The sequence below is a fragment of the Podarcis liolepis genome (assembly GCF_965112155.1).
Source record: "Podarcis liolepis genome assembly, chromosome: 13".
Taxonomy (NCBI): domain Eukaryota; kingdom Metazoa; phylum Chordata; class Lepidosauria; order Squamata; family Lacertidae; genus Podarcis; species Podarcis liolepis.
The window spans coordinates 37,432,365-37,453,718 of record NC_139573.1 but is presented as its reverse complement, the minus strand read 5'-3'; the positions used below and the strand labels follow the sequence as shown (position 1 = coordinate 37,453,718).

General features: G+C 43.0%; 1 protein-coding gene across 1 annotated transcript in view; it reads left to right on the top strand.

The window, feature by feature from the left end:
- Positions 1–4,500: 4,500 nt before the first annotated feature.
- LOC310690601 (parathyroid hormone/parathyroid hormone-related peptide receptor-like) overlaps positions 4,501–21,354 on the top strand; it is a 29,230-nt gene continuing 12,376 nt past the window's right edge. The window contains exons 1-5 of the mRNA XM_083469897.1: positions 4,501–4,794; positions 9,845–10,207; positions 10,376–10,527; positions 16,711–16,816; positions 19,937–20,047. Coding sequence (XP_083326023.1) covers positions 10,450–10,527; positions 16,711–16,816; positions 19,937–20,047 — 295 coding nt within the window. The 5' untranslated portion in view covers positions 4,501–4,794; positions 9,845–10,207; positions 10,376–10,449. The remainder of the gene's footprint in view (positions 4,795–9,844; positions 10,208–10,375; positions 10,528–16,710; positions 16,817–19,936; positions 20,048–21,354) is intronic.

The window sequence follows — 21,354 nt, the reverse complement described above, 5'->3', positions numbered from 1 at the left end:
CCTGAAAACGAGATGAGTGCCACTTTTAAGCTGCACTACTCAGCGCTGTGGGTTAAACCACAAAGCCTAGGGCTTGCCGAATGAAGGTTGGTGGTTTGAATCCCCACGACAGGGTAAGTTCCCGTTGCTCGGTCCCTGCTCCTGCCCACTTAGCAGTTCAAAAGCACGTCAAAGTGCAAGTAGATAAATAGGTACCGCTCCGGCGGGAAGGTAAACAGCTTTTCCATGTGCTGCTCTGGTTCACCAGAAGTGGTTTAATCCTGCTGGCCACATGACCCGGAAGCTGTACGCCGGCTCCCTCGGCCAATAAAGCGAGATGAGCGCCACAACCCCAGAGTCGTCCTAATGGTCAGTTGTCCCTTTACCTTTACCTTTACTGATCATAAACATTATCCGCTAGGGGCCCTTCAGCGTTTGTTCTAGAGTCTAGGAGTTTCAAGGTTTTTTCCCCCAGGATACCCAAGACAAGTATGTTTGCAAGCTGTGAAGTTGCAAAGAAGACTTCATCGGTCAAAATGCATCCCTCATTGCCTGCTTTTACCATGTATGTCGTGTTATCAACCAAGTCGTCCCCTTATTGCCTTATCCTATTGATTCCTTCTGTGATCTTCATATGCTGCCATCTTGCTGCGGTAAATGACATGTTTCCATCTGTAATGCCTTATTGTTTTTCTATATAATTTTTATGAAGTTTTCTGTTTTACAATTTAAAATACTCATTTTACATCCTTAAGATATCAGTGACTTCCCTTCTCCTCTTTCCATGGTTCATTTCAGGTATCATAAATCCCTGCATATTTTACAAAAACTATACCATTCAGTATTCCGTTACTGCATCCATTAAAACTTGTTTCCACCGTTGAATTGATCTTAATGCTGCCAGCGTTTTCAGCTGTACACAGATTATTTCCCATATATGCAATAAACGTTTTCCAATCTGCTTTAAACCTATGTTCTTCTTGTTCTTCTATATGTTAAGTCTGCGAGTTGTGCATATTCTGTCAACTTAAGTTGCCATTCTTCTTTGGTTGGGACCTCGCTCATTTTCCATTTTGGGGCTAACAAAATATGGACCGCAGTTGTAGCATACATAAATAACCTTTTTTGACACCTGGGAATTTCAGTCTGAATTATCCCCAACAGAAAGGACTCTGGGTTTTTTTTTTGGGGGGGGGAGTACTTTTAAACATTTATTTCAATTCATTATGGACCATTTCCCGATAATCTTTTACCCTTTAACAAATCCACCACATATGAAGGAACGTTCCCTCCACCTCTTTGCATCTCCAGGACTTATAAGTGCTGTAATGCCTTTTTGTTAATTCAGCTATGTGGTGCTTATTATGCCAGGTATCTGTCAGTAGCTGTTTTTATGGGGTATATGCGTGTTGTTGTTGTTGTTGTGTGTATGTTTATCTAAAATGATCTCCCCACACATCTCATCACCACCCTCAGCTCATCTCCTCCCAGTGATGGTTTTAGCACTTTTCTTAATGGGGTTGCAAATGACATGTTTACTTTCCTGCTATCTTTATCACCTTCTTCCCTGGACAGATTGGCCCAGCAGGGAAGGGAATTAGAAGTTATTTGGATAAACATCAGCTTCCAGAGGCTTTGGGGTTACTCCTGAGTGGATTCCTCAGTGACCTCTTGCTTGCTTCCACCAAGATTTTTGAGAAACTAAAAGCTAAGTTCTGCAGGATCAGGCCAGACCAGAGGTCCATTCTAACCAGCATCCAAGGCCAACCAAATACTTGTGGGAGGTCTGCAAGCAAGACATGAGTGCAAAAGCACTTTTCCACAAGTGTAATTCTGAGCAACCAAACTCAATGTTAATCAGTGTGCAGGCATGTACTCAAATTCCCCAACACATTAACCAACAGAAAGCCAGAGAAAATCCCAGGATGTACACACAAAGTTACAAAAGCAAATTTATTTGTTTATTTGCTCAGTGAAAGCAGAGCTTCTGTAAGCAGCTTGTTCAGCTTTCGGGGAGGCAGTTTTGCTGTTAAACCCCATGTTTTCCTCAGCAGAAAAATCAGCTGGCGTTAGACCTGCAGACTCTACCGATTAATGAGGTGCAATTAATTTAGATGAGCGTTTGCAAGCACGCACCTCAACATAAAAAGAGGAGTTTGTTATTGCAGTAAGTTTGGGTTCAATACCTCGAGGAACGGCTTAACGTATTGCCTTTATTAAAAAGCAGCTAGTTTTGTGCACTAGGCCGTAATAGCTCAGTTTGTACAGCATGTGGCTCTTAATCTAAGGGTTGTGGGTTCAAGCCCCACAATGGACAAAAAGATTCCTGCATTGCAGGGGGTTAGTCTAAATGACACCCATGCTCCCTTCCAAGGCTATGATTTAGCTGGTCGGGCTGCACTTCCTCACTCTACTCTCCAAGAATCATCTCTGTGTGTGTGTGTGTGTGTGTGTGTGTGTGTGTGTAATATTTATTAAGTTTTCTCTTTTACAATTTAAAATATTCATTGAACAACCTTAAAATGTCAATGACTTCCCTCCTTCTCTTTCCATGGTTCATTTTGCATATCATAAATCCCTGCATATTTTACATAAACTAAACCGTTCAGTATTCCACTAATATATCCATCAAAACTTGTTTACACTGTTGAATTTATCTTAATGCTGCCAACGTTTTCAAGTGTACACAATTCCCCCCCCCCCATATATTCAATAAACATTTCCCAGTCTTCTTTAAACGTATGCTCTTCTTGTTCTCTTATTCTATATGTTAGGTCCGCAAGCTGCACATAATTCCAAGAGTTGCCATTCTTCTTGAGTTGGGACCTTGCTTGTTTTCCATTTTGGTGCTAACAAAACACGGGTTGCAGTGGTGGCATACATAAATAGCCCTTTTTTTTACATCTAGGAATTTCTATCTGAACTTTCCCCAACAAAAAGGGTTTGGGGGAGTTGTTGTTTTTTGGAAAAGTACATCTAAACATTTTTTTTCAATTCATTATAAATTATTTCTCAATACTCTTATCCTTTTACAAATCCACCACATATGAGTCCACTTCTAACTAATGGCTTCTGCAGCCTTATTTATTTCACCATACAAATGGAAACGACTCTCTGATGAGACTGGTTTTTTAACTTTCTATTTTTACATGCATTATATTGTAACAACTTCAAAAAAATCCTTCTCGTCAGCCAGAGGACTTTGATCATGGATGGTTCTTAACATATGTACTTTTTCTTGTATTATAATTTATAGAAGTGTGCAATCAGGCTTCAATGAGTACAGTCAGGGTGACGGCAGTGTTTCCTGATCATGTAATTGAAAAACACACACCAAAAAAACAAAAAAACTCCCACCCCAAAACCTATGTCTCCACTGTGGATGGAGGTATGGATCCAGAATCGGCCTCCACAGTCACTTAAGGACACACCATATTCATGTAAGATAATCTTAATCAGCTACGAGTGATTGCCAAAGAAGAAGTTTCAGTTATCCACAATAATACATCTACAGTATAATACAACATTACACCATAAGAATTAACTCTCAAAATATCAGCAAATTATAATTTGGGCAGAAATTGATCCTCTCTCAACAATTACAATAACTCCACCAAGAAAAAGTTCCAAACTGGGAAAGAAAGGAGCCTTGCAACTTTAAGAACCGCCCCTTCCTTCTCTTTTCCGTTTTGAAGTTTCCCCATTCTTTCTTCCTTTCTTTTCAAGCCCCGACTCCTGGGATTCGTCACTGGCAGCAGGGAGGGAGGGGCAGACTCGCTGTGACCAATGACAAGCCACCTATTTAGCATATGAGCCATAGGGGGTTCAAAACCTCGTTTTTGAAGGGTAAATAAATAAATCCCGGCTTTAAATTTGCATTTTAAAATTAAAAAACAATGCTTCGCGTTTTACTGCCCCAAATGAGACAGAACACACGCTGGGATTTTGCTCACTGTTACCTGCAAGTGCATCGCGCTGTTTGTGGGCTGACGTCGCTAGCGAAAGTAGTTTAGTGATTTCAGCTCTTTTTGTATTTGTCTAGCAGGTTTTCTGCAGTAGCGGAAAACCGTCCCAGAATTGTGCAATGATAGATATTTGAAAATAGATATGATCGCGATACTGGTGTGCGTATAAAACTTGGGAGAAACCATTGATTAGATTCCGTATTTTGGTTTAATTTTCTTTTTATGAATGGATGTTTTCGCTGCTGTGTTTTAATGTACATGGAAGCATAAAACACAATATTACATATATTTTGCACTCAAGGCATCTTATTCAGAGCTGCTGGGTTCTGATTCCTTCCTTTTTGCCCCTGACGTCTGCATAAAATCTAGATATATTACGTATTTTTTTGCCCCTGTAAAGCGCATTTTGAGAAACGCTATTCATTCTGAAAATAAAAATCCATTGCGGATTGATTTTGCGTCCCATTTGAAAACCCACTTTTAAAATGCCTATTTTTTTTTAGAAAAAGCTATATTTTACACATTTTTCTAGAATTATAGAATTGGAAGGGAACTCTTGAGTCATTTAGTCCAGCCCCCACTTTTAAAAAAAAGGCAAAAGGAAAGAAAACTCAAGATGCTTTGCACTAATACCAGCAGAGGTTGTCTTGCTTTGCTTTTGGAATATAGAAAACTGGCTGGCCTGAACCCGTTTTTCTTGCACTCTTTAACCAGCCCAGTCCTGAAGTCCCATCATCTGTTGCTGCCTGCAGCTTATTGGTTAAGAAGTTCTTCCTTCTCCAATTACATTATTCCGGCTGGAAGATCCCGCCTCCGCCCAGGGATTGCGGCGTCGCAGCCACAAATGACGGTTTGTTAACGGTGCAAACCAACAGAGGGGGTATAGCTCAGTGGTAGAGCATTTGACTGCAGATCAAGAGGTCCCTGGTTCAAATCCGGGTGCCCCCTCAACTAGCTTTTTTTCTTTTTTAAACACCATCATTATACTTAAAAGGCATAACTGGTTTTAATGAAATCTTCTGCAAAATTAATTAAAAAGGGAACAATGCTTTTTCTTTTAGCAAACAATATGGGACGTATATGCGCCTGGCTTTAAAAGCAAAGACTTTCGCAAGCCCTACCACAGTTTTAACATTTGTCTCGTGTGGATGACGAGAAGATATGCTACGCACTGGCTACTCTGCACTTTCTATAAAATGTATAAAATGGTAATTCCAGATCGTAGTCATGTGACTTTTTTTTACATCCTGGGGGTGTATTGCTCTTAAACTCTTTTTTGTGAGCTTGCTTAAAGTGTGTGCGTTTTGTGTTTAAAAAACAATAATGCACGAATAATCAGAGAGAGGGCTGTTTAATTTCAAAGCGGAGATTGAATGGATCGATTCGGATGTCAAGTCAAAAATTGCAAGATATTGAGGAGCTTCAATTCTCGCGGCCGCCCAGAGGAGGCGCTAGTTCGCCTTCAGACGGGAGTGGGAGAGATTTGGAGCAAAAAACCAGGCAGGAATCATCATCATCATCATCATCATCATCATATCATCATCTCTATAAGCGGACCATAAGTAGAAAACTGCACTTTATGAGAGGGATCCTGTAGTTGCATCTGCAAAGACTTTAAAAACTCAGGGCCAAATACTACAAAGGCGTCAGTGCAACGCATGCTTTTTGTGATTAGCTAAATGGCAGTGGCGCTTTCATAAGCCATAGTTCCAAAATTCTCCCACCACCATCCAAGTTGCTATTTGCCCTAGGACTAGGAGGAGTAAAAATCAGCTTTATTAGATAAAACTGAGGGCCTCTCTTGACTGACATTTTATAGCTGGTGTATTCTGCCACAACTTCGTGATACCATTAATAGTGCATTTGTGGGGGGGTCTGCTTTGGGGGGGTTGTTACTTTCCCCACTTTATTTCAAATTTTCTGCTGGATTGTTATTTTAAATCCATAATAAAGTCTTTATTTTTTAAAAAAATTGTCCAGGGCTTTTGTTTTTAATTAAATAGCCCTGGCAAAATGTGCCTTCTGACATCCTGAGTGGAACAGAGTTTTCACAATATTATTTGCATAGCAAGATTTATATTTACAGCTTGATGGTAATAAAAACTCAAAGCGGTTTATTTTCCCTGGCATTCTAACCAACCTCTAACCAGATTCCTTTCGGATCTCCAACACTCACTTTCTGCAGGACTACAGAGAGGCAGGAAAGGGACCTCAGGATATCACCCTGACTAGAAGACAAAGAGATAGGTGAAGAGCAGAGGACATGAACTGAGGTGGAACTAAGAACCAGAGATTATAGTTATAGGTAACAGGTTGATTAGCTCTATGCCACAAATGGGAATAATATATATTAACTTCCCATAGTCTGGCATCGGATCTATAAGAGGCTGGGCAAGCCAACACCTGTTGCATACCTACTGCGCATTTAAAGCAAATTACTTCCCCTAACCCCTTCATGGATCACTGCCTTGCCGTGGCGAAGGGGCTTGAAGAACTCAGAGAAGCTATGAACTACGCCGAGCAGGGCACACAAGATGAACAGGTCATAGTGGAGAGTTTTGACCAAACGTGATCCACCTGGAGTAGGAACCGGCAAGCCACTCCAGTATCCCTGCCAAGAAAACTCCATGGACAAAGACAACAGGCATATAAAAGTTATGACGCTGGAAGATGAGCCCCTCAGGTCGGAAGGTGTCCAACATGCTACTGGGGAAGAGCGGAGGACAAGTACAAGTAGATCCAGAGCTGATGAAGCGGCTGGGCCAAAGCCGAAAGGACGCTCAGTTGTGGATATGCCTGGAAGCGAAAGGAAAGTCCAATGCTGTAAAGAAAAATATTGCATAGGAACCTGGAATGTAAGAACCATGAACCTGGGTAAGTTGGATGTGGTCAAAAATGAGATGGCAAGAATAAATATTGACATCCTGGGCATCAGTGAGCTAAAATGGACGGGAATGGGCGAATTCAGTTCGGATGACTATCATATCTACTACTGTGGGCAAGAAACCCGTAAGAGAAATGGAGTGGCCCTCATAGTCAACAAAAGAGTGGCGAAAGCTGTACTGGGATGCAGTCTCAAAAATGATAGAATGATCTCGATACGAATCCAAGGCAGACCTTTTAACATCACAGTAATCCAAGTTTATGCACCAACTACTGGTGCTGAAGAAACTGAAATTGACCAATTCTATGAAGACTTACAAGACCTTATAGAAGTGACACCAAAGAAGGATGTTCTGCTCATTATAGGGGATTGGAATGCTAAAGTAGGGAATCAAGAGATAAAAGGAACAACTGGCAAGTTTGGCCTTGGAGATCAAAACGAAGCAGGGCAAAGGCTAATAGAGTTCTGTCAAGAGAACAAGCTGGTCATCACAAACACGCTTTTCCAACAACACAAGAGAAGACTCTACACATGGACATCCCCAGATGGGCAACATCGAAATCAGATTGATTATATTCTCTGCAACCAAAGATGGAGAAGCTCTATACAGTCAGCAAAAACAAGACCTGGAGCTGACTGTGGCTCAGATCATCAGCTCCTTATAGCAAAATTCAAGCTTAAACTGAAGAAAGTAGGAAAAACCACTGGACAGGTAAGATACAATCTAAACCAAATCCCTTATGAATACACAGTGGAAGTGAGGAACAGGTTTAAGGATTTAGATTTGCTGGACAGAGTGCCTGAAGAACTATGGGTGGAGGCTCGCAACATTATACAGGAGGCAGCAACTAAAACCATCCCAATGAAAAAGAAATGCAAGAAAGCAAAGTGGCTGTCCAACGAGGCCTTACAAATAGCGGGGGAGAGAAGGCAAGCAAAATGCGAGGGAGATAGTGAAAAATACAGGAAATTGAATGCAGATTTCCAAAGAATGGCAAGGAGAGACAAGAAGGCCTTCTTAAACGAGCAATGCAAAGAAATAGAGGAAAGCAACAGAATGGGAAGAACCAGAGATCTGTTCAAGAAAATCGGAAATATGAAAGGAACATTTCGTACAAAGATTACCATAATAAAGGACAAAAGTGGTAAAGATCTAACTGAAGCAGAAGACATCAAGAAGAGGTGGCAAGAATACACAGAGGAATTATGCCAGAAAGATATGGATGTCTCGTACACCCCAGGTAGTGTGGTTGCTGACCTTGAGCCAGACATCCTGGAGAGTGAAGTCAAATGGGCCTTAGAAAGCACTGCAAATAACAAGGCCAGTGGAAGTGATGGTATTCCAGCTGAACTGTTTAAAATTTTAAAAGATGATGCTGTTAAGGTGCTACACTCAATATGCCAGCAAGTTTGGAAAACTCAGCAGTGGCCAGAGGATTGGAGAAGATCAATCTACATCCCAATCCCAAAGAAAGGCAGTGCCAAAGAATGCTCCAACTACCGCACAATTTCACTCATTTCACATGCTAGCAAGGTTATGCTTAAAATTCTACAAGGAAGGCTCAAGCAGTATGTGGACCGAGAACTCCCAGAAGTGCAAGCTGGATTTAGAAGAGGCAGAGGAACCAGAGACCAAATTGCAAACATGCGCTGGATTATGGAGAAAGCTAGAGAGTTCCAGAAAGACATCTACTTCTGCTTCATTGACTATGCAAAAGCCTTTGACTGTGTTGACCACAGCAAACTATGGCAAGTTCTTAAAGAAATGGGAGTGCCTGATCACCTCATCTGTCTCCTGCGAAATCTCTATGTGGGACAAGAAGCTACAGTTAGAACTGGATATGGAACAACTGATTGGTTCCAAATTGGGAAAGGAGTACGGCAAGGCTGTATATTGTCTCCCTGCTTATTTAACTTATATGCAGAATTCATCATGCGAAAGGCTGGCCTGGATGAATCCCAAGCCGGAATTAAGATTGCCGGAAGAAATATCAACAACCTCAGATATGCAGATGACACAACCTTGATGGCAGAAAGTGAAGAGGAATTAAAGAACCTTTTAATGAGGGTGAAAGAGGAGAGCGCAAAATATGGTCTGAAGCTCAACATCAAAAAAACGAAGATCATGGCCACTGGGCCCATCACCTCCTGGCAAATAGAAGGGGAAGAAATGGAGGCAGTGAGAGATTTTACTTTCTTGGGCTCCATGATCAGTGCAGATAGTGACAGCAGTCACGAAATTAAAGACGCCTGCTCCTTGGGAGAAAGGCGATGGCAAACCTAGACAACATCTTAAAAAGCAGAGACATCACCTTGCCAACAAAGGTCCGTATAGTAAAAGCCATGGTTTTCCCAGTAGTGATGTATGGAAGTGAGAGGTGGACCATAACGAAGGCTGATCGCCGAAGAATTGATGCTTTTGAATTATGGTGCTGGAGGAGACTCTTGAGAGTCCCATGGACTGCAAGAAGATCAAACCTCTCCATTCTGAAGGAAATCAGCCCTGAGCGCTCACTGGAAGGACAGATCGTGAAGCTGAGGCTCCAATACTTTGGCCACCTCATGAGAAGAGAAGACTCTCTGGAAAAGACCCTGATGTTGGGAAAGATGGAGGGCACAAGGAGAAGGGGACGACAGAGAATGAGATGGTTGGATGGTGTTCTTGAAGCTACTAGCATGGGTTTGATCAAGCTGCGGGAGGCAGTGGAGGACAGGGGTGCCTGGCGTGCTCTGGTCCATGGGGTCACGAGGAGTCGGACACGACTAAACGACTAAACAACAACAACAACTTCCCCTAAAGAATGCCGGGAACCATAGTATACCCCAACAGAGCTACAATTCGCAGCACCCTTAACAAGCAAAAGTTCCCAGGGTTCTTTGAGTGAAGTCACTTGCTTTAAACATATAATGCACAGGCATAGAATGTTATAACCCTTGTCAAGAGAGCAGGTGTGACGATGGGCTTATCACGATTGCACAGTTATGTCTAATGTCTTCATATTTAATTTCTTAACAGGTTATAAAGCCTTGTGCTTTTAGAAAATTAGCCCTGGGACCTTGACTGTGGAATGAATGAATGAATGAAGTCAAAAAGACTGAAGACCTAGAAAGTGAGGAAAAACACTCGCAGGAAGATCTTGCAAATAAAAATGGAGAATATGGGAAGGTGGGAAATGTAGCAACTAGGAGTCAGCTAACAAAATTCTGCCCTTCAGCTATGGAGGGGAACAAGGAGTGGCAGGAGAAAAAACAGACCGTCCCCAAGGAGGCAAGGCACAGAGACAAAAGGACCAAGCGGTCAGGATGCCGAGCTGAACATCATTAAGCGTCAATCTCAGGAACCATCTAGCTAAATGAACGCCAGTGTCTGACGTCGTCGGTGAGTATTTGAGGTTATTTCTGCTGGCTGTTTTAAGTCCAGGCTCTTGGAGGAAACTGGCCAGAAGGCTTAGTCTGGGGATGGAGAGATGAGCTTGGCTGTACCATATTCTCCAGCATATACGCATCTTCACTTTGGATAGATGAGCTTTGAATGATTTCCTCTTAGGGGAAGGACTTGACGCAGCCAAACTGCAACTTTCTTCTGCTTTGGTTGTGGCATTGATGTTCTGAGGAGGAGCCATGGAGGAGTCGGTCCACATCTGGAGCTTCACGGCAGCTGCGCTTTGTTTTTCCCTTCTGAATTTGGTCTGCGCTTTGGTAAGTCCCTTCCAGCTTGTCTTCCTTGATCACAGCTCATACTTTTTTTTTTAAGGGAAGTCACAAAATGGTAGAGGGCTTGCCTTGCAGGCAGGCAGGTGCCTCGTTTAATCCCTGGCATCCCTAGGTAGGGCTGGAGGAGATTCCCTGTCTGTAACCCTGCCAGTCAGTGTTGACACCATGGAGCTACCTGGATGCCATGATCTGACACAGAGCCCTTCCAGGTGGGTGTTTTATTGCATTAGTATCATTAGTGCACCCGTTGCAGATTTATTCCACTTTAGTTTGTTTTGCGGCGCTTTCCCTATGCTACCACATGATCACATGAAGGTCTCTGTGTGTGGTTTGGGAGCTGCACGGTCAGGGAAAAAACAATGCTGTCCAGGGTTGTAAAGACTGCAGAGAGAATAATTGGGTGCACTCTTCCCACCTTGGATCAAATCTATGCTTCCAAGTGCCATAAGAAAGCTGCAGAGATAGCGCAGGATAGTGCACACCCCGGAAATTATCTCTTTCAGCTTCTGCCTTCTGGAAGAAGGTTGTTGTTGTTGTTTAGTCATTTAGTCGTGACCGACTCTTCGTGACCCCATGGACCAGAGCACGCCAGGCACTTCTGTCTTCCACTGCCTCCTGCAGTTTAGTCAAACTCATGCTGGTAGCTTCGAGAACACCGTCCAACCATCTCGTCCTCTGTCGTCCCCTTCTCCTTGTGCCCTCCATCTTTCCCAACATCAGGGTCTTTTTCCAGGGAGTCTTCTCTTCTCATGAGGTGGCCAAAGTATTGGAGTCTCAGCTTCAGGATCTGTCCTTCCAGTGAGCACTCAGGGCTGATTTCCTTAAGAATGGAGAGGTTTGATCTTCTTGCAGTCCATGGGACTCTCAAGAGTCTCCTCCAGCACCATAATTCAAAAGCATCAATTCTTCGGCGATCAGCCTTCTTTATGGTCCAGCGTTCTCTTCCATACATCACTACTGGGAAAATCATAGCTTTAACAATACGGACCTTTGTTGGCAAGGTGATGTCTCTGGAATAAGGTACAGGGTTATAAAGACTAGGACTAGCCACCTGAGAAACAGTTTCTATCCAAATGCGATTTTGGTTTTAAACGCAGTGTAAGGAGTCTCTATGGGAGTATATTGTATTTAAAAATGGGGTATCAGAGTTTTTAGGGGGCTAACCAGGTTGGGATAGCTGGGATAGCAGGCTTATGTCTTACGTAGATTTTTTCAATTTTGTTGTTCTGTATGGGACAATGATAATAAAGATTATTGTATCGTATCACTGCCCGGAGGGGATATAGCACAACGAAAGTAGGGCAACAACAAAACAGAACAGTTGCGGTGTGAAAAGTTACAAGATTTCAGTAGGAAGCGACAAGGTAGGCACTGAAGCAGTGTGACCACCCCAAAACTTTTGAAGGTGCCAACAGCATTGAAAGAGGGACCACCCCGGAGGCATAATCACAAATATACATGAATGCACGACAAAAAAGAACATCTGAAGGGGGAGAGCTTCCTGTGTTCCTCCTCTCATGGCCTTATGGCAAACATTTGGCCCAATGGCTAGGAACTTTTGCTGCAACCCTCCCCTCCCAGGAACTGAAATGTGGCGATTTCTGTTCCATCAGACAGTAAGAGTTAGTCAACGAGGTCTTTTGGTGTGGCAAAGTGGTGTCACATTAAGACTCTAATCTAAGACTCTAAGATTAAGGTTCTAATCATTGCTCAATCCTGCTCTCTCTCTGAAATCAGAACGACTTAAAATATATATGCGAGAAAGGAAGTTGGAGGGGAACAGAGATGCAGTGAGGCTGTGTGCTCACCATGCCGAGAATCTTGGGAACCGTAGTTTACCATTAGCAGAGCTATAATTCCCAGAACCTTTAACAAACTACACTTCCCAATATTCTTTTTTGGGGGTGTGTGGAATGTGCTTTAAATGCATTGTGTGTATTCAGGCTTCGTTAGGGTCCAGATTTAGTAATCTTTATATGATGATGTATATTACTTCTAACCAGTGCTTTCCCCCCTGGGGGGACGCAGGAGTACGCATACCCCTAAAAATTTTGTGAATCTTTGTACTTTTGTTCATTTACTGTATTTATTTTCCCCAATTTGGACTATAAAATGGTGGTTTTCTTGAGTCAAAATGAGAGTACCCCTAAACATTTTTTTATATACAGTGGTACCTCGGGTTAAGAACTTAATTCATTCCAGAGGTCCATTCTTAACCTGAAACTGTTCTTAACCTGAGGTACCACTTTAGCTAATGGGGCCTCCCGCTGCTGCCGCCGCGCGATTTCTGTTCTCATCCTGAAGCAAAGTTCTTAACCCGAGGTACTATTTCTGGGTTAGTGGAGTCTGTGACCTGAAGCGTCTGTAACCCGAGGTACCACTGTATATAGGGGGGGGGGAAGCACTGGTTCTAACTGTTAATTTAATTTAATGGCCTTTAGATGATGGTGTATGTTACTTCTAAATGTTGTAAGCCATCCCTGTTGCATTTGGGAAGGTGGGCTCCTGCCTGTTCTGGGCTTCTGCCCCAAACTTCCACCCTGATGGCAACAGAGCGGGAAAGGTATCACCTGCAGGCTATGCTGGCAGACTTGAACACAAAGCAAACTATGTTTGGTTACATCAGTTCCCAACCGATTCCATGTTTCTGGTCTGCAGAGCTGTTGCTTGCTAACTTTAGCACGGTGCTGTCAAAAGCTGAACGAGACAAAAGACGTCTTGTTCTTGGCTGGGTTAGGCTGCGGTGTGTGGCACTGCAGCCCAAATCAGAGAAGACGAATGACGGCTTGTTAACAGGGTGACAGGTGTAACAGGATGGTGAAGGAATCCTCAAGGTCGGCACAACAAATATTTCAGAGGTTCAAAGGGGATCTCTCTTTCAACATTATGAAGCAATGCAGAACTCTTTCATATACCTTCTTCCAGCCCAGCTTTTCCAGGCAGCACAATTATACCTCTCTGCAACTGTTTGTTGTTGTTGTTTAGTCGTTTAGTCATGTCCGACTCTTCGTGACCCCATGGACCAGAGCACGCCAGGCACTCCTGTCTTCCACTGCCTCCCGCAGTTTGGTCAGACTCATGTTTGTAGCTTCGAGAACACTATCCAACCATCTCATCCTCTGTCCTCCCCTTCTCCTTGTGCCCTCCATCTTTCCCAACATCAGGGTCTTTTCCAGGGAGTCTTCTCTTCTCATGAGGTGGCCTAAGTATTGGAGCCTCAGCTTCAGGATCTGTCCTTCCAGTGAGCACTCAGGGCTGATTTCCTTCAGAATGGATAGGTTTGATCTTCTTGCAGTCCATGGGACTCTCAAGAGTCTCCTCCAGCACCTGTTAGTTTTAACAATTCTGCGATGCTGCACCACAAACTCTCACAGCCATTTCAACGCCCGCTCCCCAAATAACAAAACCAAACTCTTAAGATTGCAAATTCCCCAAAATACCATATGTGTACCTGCCACACCTCCAGTTGAAGCCGGACTTTAGAGACGAAAAGTTGACAGCCTTCTCGAAATGGGCTCTAGCTCAGACTTTGCAGAGCCTCAAAAGGGAATGAACACCTGGACTGCACATCTACCTTTGCTGCAAGTCAGCCTTCCTCAGCTTGGGGCCCAGCTGTGCTGACTGGGGCTGATGGGTGTTGTGGTTAAAACATCTGGATTGGTGGGGGGAAAGGTTCAAGAAAGTTGCTTAATTCAGTGGATTTGAGGATGCTCTCAGTCATTCTGGCGGAGCTGAGAAATGATGGGAAATTTGTGGACCAGTGCTGATATAGGTCCACAAAAACAATGATTTTGCCATCCGATGATACGGTCTTGCAAGATGGACATGAGACTTGAAGACGACAGCGAGGACACCCCAGACACACAGTGAACTCTGAAAAGACCTGTTAGGATGAAAAGACAATTGTCAGTCAACAAGTTGTAGGCAACTTTCCACTGCTGTGACTCTCTTTTCTTTTTTTAATTGTTAATATTTAACTTGCTTTTTTGTAAATACCTTAAATAAAATGCCACATTTTTGAGAAAAAAGGATGATTTAATATAAATGAGAACTCAAAGAGGAAGGTGTGAGTTTAAAGAAGGGAGCTGTTTTATTCCCACCTTTCCATCACGCTTGTGTTTTTTGTCCCAGTGCGACATTTTGATCAATTACAAGACGTTGAAAAGACCCAGCCTCTTATTTTATGGCACAGATTTTGATCAGTTCAGATGTGGAAAGCCCAGCATATATTCATTTATGGGGTTTTTAAATCGTTTTCTGATTCTAAAGGTTTGGCTGCGTTGCCTTGATTCCATCTCTTCTTTTAACACCTGGGGCTATAGCAGGACCTTGTTGTTGCTGCTGCTGTTGCTGTCTCTCCCTGTGTTTGTAGCAGCTCTGGAAATTTAATTCTTGATAAGGTCCTTATCGGCCTTCTCAAAATGGCCTGTGCAGATGAGCGATTTAATTGTGGCAGTCACATTTGGGCCTGCTTTCATTGTCTCTCGCCGCCCACTTTTTATGTGGCACAGCTTCTCCATTTCCTGACAATATTGCAAAGGAAATGAACTGGTCCGTGGCAAATATGAAACCATCTCATAGCACCTCATCACAGCTTTTAATACATCCATGTTTCCCACGACCATCCATTAAAGGTTTGCCGCTAATGGTCCAGCTCTGCTTTGACATTTCATCTCGTTTTCCTCTCCCATTGCATACCTGTTTCTTCCAACACATTTCTCCCTGGTTTTTTTTACTTTTTAAAAAGTTTATTTGTTTATATTCTTCTAAGTTGATGGGACACCTGGACTCCCGTTCTAATTCTGGGGTGCAAGACAGTGAATTTAGGATGCTAAAGTGTTCAACTCATTATTATTATTTTAAATAAGCCAGGAGGCTGGCTTCCTGATGAAGTAATCGCTTGAAGAGATGAACCATTAAGAGAGCAAAAAGACAGGGCGATGGCCCATTGTGGAAGCCACCAACAAGGAAAACACTCTCTGCCAGACCGCAGAGGGGTGGTAGCCCAGCCCTGAGCTCTCGGTAGTTAGCAAAAGACAATACAGAGCTAGAAGGGAGGAGAGTCAGAATCGCAGTGGGCTGGCCTAAGCAAGAGGAGAAATAGATGCATTTTGGGGAAACAGTTTGCAAGCTGGAGAAAAAGGGGTCATAGCTCAACATGGGTTGATAGTTTGAAGCTAACATGGCAGCCATGGGAGAGACGAGACCCTCCTGGAGTGTAAAGCTGGCAGTACGCCCCCCCCCCGCCATCCTAGGCTCAGGTTGTAAAGGTAAAGGGACCCCTGACCGTTAGGTCTAGTTGCGGATGACTCTGGGGTTGCGGTGCTCATCTTGCTTTACTGGCTGAGAGAGCTAGCGTACAGCTTCCAGGTCATGTGGCCAGCATGACTAAGCCACTTCTGGCGAACCAGAGCAGCGCACGGAACGCTGTTTACCTTCCCGCCGGAGTGGTACCTATTTATCTACTTGCACTTGACATGCTTTTGAACTGCTAGGTTGGCAGGAGCAGGGACCGAGCAACGGGAGCTCACCCCATCGCGGGGATTCGAACTGCCCACCTTCTGATCGGCAAGTCCTAGGCTCTGTGGTTTAACCCACAGCGCTACCCGTGTCAGGTTGTATATATGTGTAAATGGGACGCGGGTGGTACTGTGGTCTAAACCACTGAGCCCCTTTGGCTTGCCGATCAGGTTGGTGGTTCAAATCCGAATACATAAAATATTTACATATTTTATCCTTCAAAATGCGCCTTTCTCCAAATTTTGCACACCCAGTATAAAAACGCATATATTGGTGGGAATAACGTACAAAACCATATTACATTTGTGAAATTCCTTTGCAGAAATGCATATATTAATCCAAATTGTGTACAAAAATGCATATATATATTTGGATAAATCTGCATAAAAATGAACATGGATTTAAAATAAATAAATAAATTGGAAAGGGGGCAAGCTGGATTTAAGATGAGTAAGAGTAGGAAACTAAGAGAAACCAATACTGTCAGATTTGGTCATCCCTAGCCCCAGCCAAGTCAGTGGGAGAGGCTTTGCTGCCACATTCCTGTCTCTGATGTTGCCTGGTGCTGGAGGAACCAAACGGCACGTGGTCCCAGGTGAGCCAATGGACCTCACAGCCTCATCTCTCCCTTCTTCATTTGTTTGGCAGGTGGACACCGATGATGTTCTAACCAAAGAAGAACAGATTTACTTGCTGAACAAAGCTAAAGAAAAATGTCACCAGCAGATAAATACCCAGAAGGAAACAGTCCAAGGTACCTGCTTTTTCTGCATTTCTAACTTTTGGTGCTGGGGCCCCAAGTGCATAAAAACATTTAAAAAAATGGTTGAGTCATATTATTGACATCGGACATCAAAGGAAAGCATGGCACTTGTTAAATGTTGCCTCCTAAAGGAGGAAGAAAGTCAGACTGGATCCCTGGGGATGCCTGTTTTTTTGTTTTTGTTTTTAATTACTCCTTATCATACCAATAACCTTAGCTTTGTTGTTGTTTAGTCGTTTAGTCGTGTCCAACTCTTCTTGACCCCATGGACCAGAGCACGCCAGGCACTCCTGTCTTCCACTTCCTCCCGCAGTTTGGTCAGACTCATGTTTGTAGCTTTGAGAACACTGTCCAACCATCTCGTCGTCTGTCGTCCCCTTCTCCTTGTGCCCTCCATCTTTCCCAACATCAGGGTCTTTTCCAGGGAGTCTTCTCTTCTCATGAGGTGGCCAAAGTATTGGAGCCTCAGCTTCACAATCTGTCCTTCCAGTGAGCACTCAGGGCTGATTTCCTTAAGAATAGATAGGTTTGATCTTCTTGTAGTCCATGGGGCCCTCAAGAGTCTCCTCCAGCACCATAATTCAAAAGCATCAATTCTTCAGCCTTCTTTATGGTCCAGCTCTCACTTCCATACATCACTACCGGGAAAACCATGGCTTTAACTATACAGTGGTACCTCGCAAGACGAATGCCTCGCAAGACAAAAAACTCGCTAGACGAAAGGTTTTTCCTTTTTCGATTTGCCTCGCAAGACGAATTTCCCTATGGGCTTGCTTCGCAAGACGAAAACGTCTCGCGACTTTTTTTTCTTTGTCTAAAAACAAAGACATGTTTTGTTTATAAAGTTAATTTATTTTCCCTTAAATTTTTGAACTGCTCTTTACAGTATGTGTGACTTTAAAGAGCAGTTAATAAACTGTTGTTGTACCAAATTTGGCTTTGTTTGGACTTTTTTTGACCATAGGAACGCATTAATTGATTTTCAATGCATTCCTATGGGATTTCGTGATTCGCAAGACGAAAAATTCGCTAGACGACAAAAATTGCGGAACGAATTAATTTCGTCTTGCGGGGCACCACTGTATGGACCTTTGTTGGCAAGGTGATGTCTCTGCTTTTTAAGAGGCTGTCTAGGTTTGCCATCGCCTTTCTCCCAAGGAGCAGGCGTCTTTTAATTTCGTGACTGCTGTCACCATCTGCAGTGATCATGGAGCCCAAGAAAGTAAAATCTCTCACTGCCTCCATTTCTTCCCCTTCTATTTGCCAGGAGGTGATGGGCCCAGTGGCCATGATCTTCGTTTTTTTTATGTTGAGCTTCAGACCATATTTTGCGCTCTCCTCTTTCACCCTCATTAAAAGGTTTTTTAATTCCTCCTCACTTTCTGCCATCAAGGTTGTGTCATCTGCATATCTGAGGTTGTTGACATTTCTTCCGGCGATCTTAATTCTGGCTTGGGATTCATCCAGCCCAGCCTTTCGCATGATATAACCTTAGCTTACTATGATATTATGTCCAGACCCACAAACTGTGCCACAGTAAATAAACAAAATGAGGTTTTAGGATTTGGTTGCAAGATGCGTGGGTCAGCAACCTTGCTGTAATGAAGCAGATCTGGGTCTGGATTGGAAACATCTTGTGATGTGCTCCACTTTGTATTTCATAATGGAACATATTGGCCTGTCTAGTTTATTATTGTCCACACTGGCTGGCAGCAGACACAGAGCTTCATAAAGAGTCTCTCTCAGCCCAGACTGGAGAAACCGAGGATTGATCCATGGAATCTTCTGCCTGCAAAGGCCCATCTCCTAAGCTGCTGCCCTTCCTAAGCTCTGGAAGAAAGGTGGAGAAGAAACACAATTTAATAAATGAAATAATGTAAAAGCTGTTGTCAACCCAAATGACCTCTCAGCAGAAGAGGAAATTACCCATCGCATCTTCAAGCGAGTCACTGGGTGGCTGGTCTTTGCTTCCTTCCGATCAGCCTTCTATTGACAGCAGAAACGCTGTTTGAATTGACACGTGTCCCCTTCAAAAGTGTGGCACTCAGACCCTCATCACAGGGCCGGCCCTACTGTTGGGGAGAGTGAGATGACTGGTTTTGGGTGCCGTGAAAGGGCAGCAATAGTTAGCTGATTTGGTGTGTCATGAAAGACGAGCGGTGGTTATTTATTTAACTTATTATTGCTTTATCTATTCATATTTGTCAGAGTTGAAAATCCCTGGAGCTGTAATGATATTGAGGGTACGTTCTATCATTTGTAGTGGACATGTAAAAGTGCAAAAGAGTATTGGGAAATACTTTATAATAAACTGAAAAAAATGTTTAAAAATACTTCCCCCCAAAAAAAACCCAGAGTCCTTTTTGTTGGGGATAACGCAGATGGATATTCCCAGATGTCAAAAAGGCTACTTATGTATGCCACCACTGCAGCCCGTGTTTTGTTAGCCCAAAAATGGAAAATGAGAGGCAACTTAAACTGATGGAATATGCGCAGCTTGCGGACCTAACATATATAGATAAGAGAACAAGAAGAACATACATTTAAAGAAGATTGGAAAATGTTTATTGAATATGTGGAGGAAAATTGTGTATATCTGAAAACATGGGCACCGTTAAGAAAAATTCAACAGTGTAAATAAGTTTTGATGGATGTTATAATGGAATACTGATTGGTTTAGTTTATCTAAAATATGCAGGGATTTATGTTGTGCAAAATAAACCGTGGAAAGAGAGGAAGGGAAGTCACTGATATTTTAAGGTTGTTTAAGTGAATATTCTAAAATGTAAAACAGAAACTTAATAGAAATAATAATAATAATAATAATAATAAAAAGAAAATCCCTGTTCACAACAATTTGTTGTGGAGAGCTGTAGAAGAATAGCCAATGCTCTTGAATATCTATCCATCTTCTACAAATAAATAAATATATATATATTTAGATACTATGCTATACTACACTGAAATGTTTACATGCTTCTTTGATTTTGCTTGAGTCTTCCTGCCACGCTTGCCATCCACTGACTTAACCCAAGGATGAAGGTTGCTCTTCTCTGCCCCCCCTCAACGCTATCATGCAAAGTTGTGATTAATGTGCCATTTCCTCGTTAGATGGCAACTGTTTGCCTGAGTGGGATGGGATTATTTGCTGGCCCGAAAGCCTCCCCAGCAAAAAGGTGGCCGTCCGATGCCCTGACTACGTCTATGACTTCAACCATCAGGGTATGTACGTTTTCTCGGCCTTCACAAAAAGCTTCAGGTCTTTTGGTTGTTTAGGGCTAAAGCAGAATGCCTCTTTGCCATTTAACATGCTGGTTGTTGTTGTTGTTTTTGGGTGTGTGTGTTTAAATATTTTTTATTAAACAATTCCAACATAACAAATTGTCAATCCATAAAATCACATACATTATCCCCCCCCCCCTTTTTCCCCACTCCCCTTTAATCTTCCCCCCAGGACTTCCCTCAGCTCCTCTCTCTGATTTCTTAAGGAAATTGTCAAAAAAATCTCTAAAAAGACAACAAAATGAACTGGTCTCCTTGGCAGGTTTTGAATAAACATACACAAATTTATTGGTCGATTACATGATAGATAAGGCAAGGATATGTATAATTTTATAGCATGCAGAGAATAATGTGTGTTTGTGTTTTAATGCAAAGAGAACCAGCTTTTCAGCTGGGAGGGTGTCTCTTAATGACTGTGATTGCAGGAAGGGTGGAGGAGCATTTAATACTGAGGAAAATCCCTGAGGAAAATCCCTCCTCAAGAAGGTGTTGTTTGCTTTTGGAGAAAATCTTCTCGCCCTCCCATCAGGTGCCAGTGAAGGATTCTGCTCCCAGCAAATACCATCTTTCCTCAGGACCTCAGCAGGGGAGCAAAAGGTTATAGTCCCCCTCCATGCCTGCTGCAATCTTGATAATAATAAGCCCATCGCCAGCTGATGTTATTTGCATTATTTAGAAACAACAACACATCAGGTCAAGTTTGGCCCATAGCAGCAGGAGGCTGGTAAACAGGCCAGATCCTTCTTAAGAACTGTTAGGAAATAATAACAATTTAACTGGTTTTAGGAGATGATGTTTTAGAGTGTGTGGAGGTCCGTCTTGCTTGTTGAGAAGTCAGGGTTCCTTCTTTTTTTAAAAAAGCAAATACCTTGCAAGCAAGTCTTTGCTTGGAGGCCTTGCACTCTTCTTCTTCTTTGGTGATCTCTCGTAGCCAAGTAAGATTGTCTTCCATAAACACGGTTTTGACAGTGGGTCCGTAAGTGACTGTGGAGGCCGATTCTGGATCCACACGTCCTTCCACAGTGGGGACATAGATTTCTGGGCAGGAGTTGATCATGGTGAGGGTTTGCAAAGGGTGCCTTTCTCTTAGCACGTTTCTCCCTTTCATCCTGAGTTCGAGCATCTCCAAAGCCCACGATACCTTTAGTAAAGGCTGTTCTCCAATTGGTGTGCTCGCAGGCCAGTGTTTCCCAGTTGTCGGTGTTTATACAGTGGTACCTCGGGTTAAGTACTTAATTCGTTCCAGA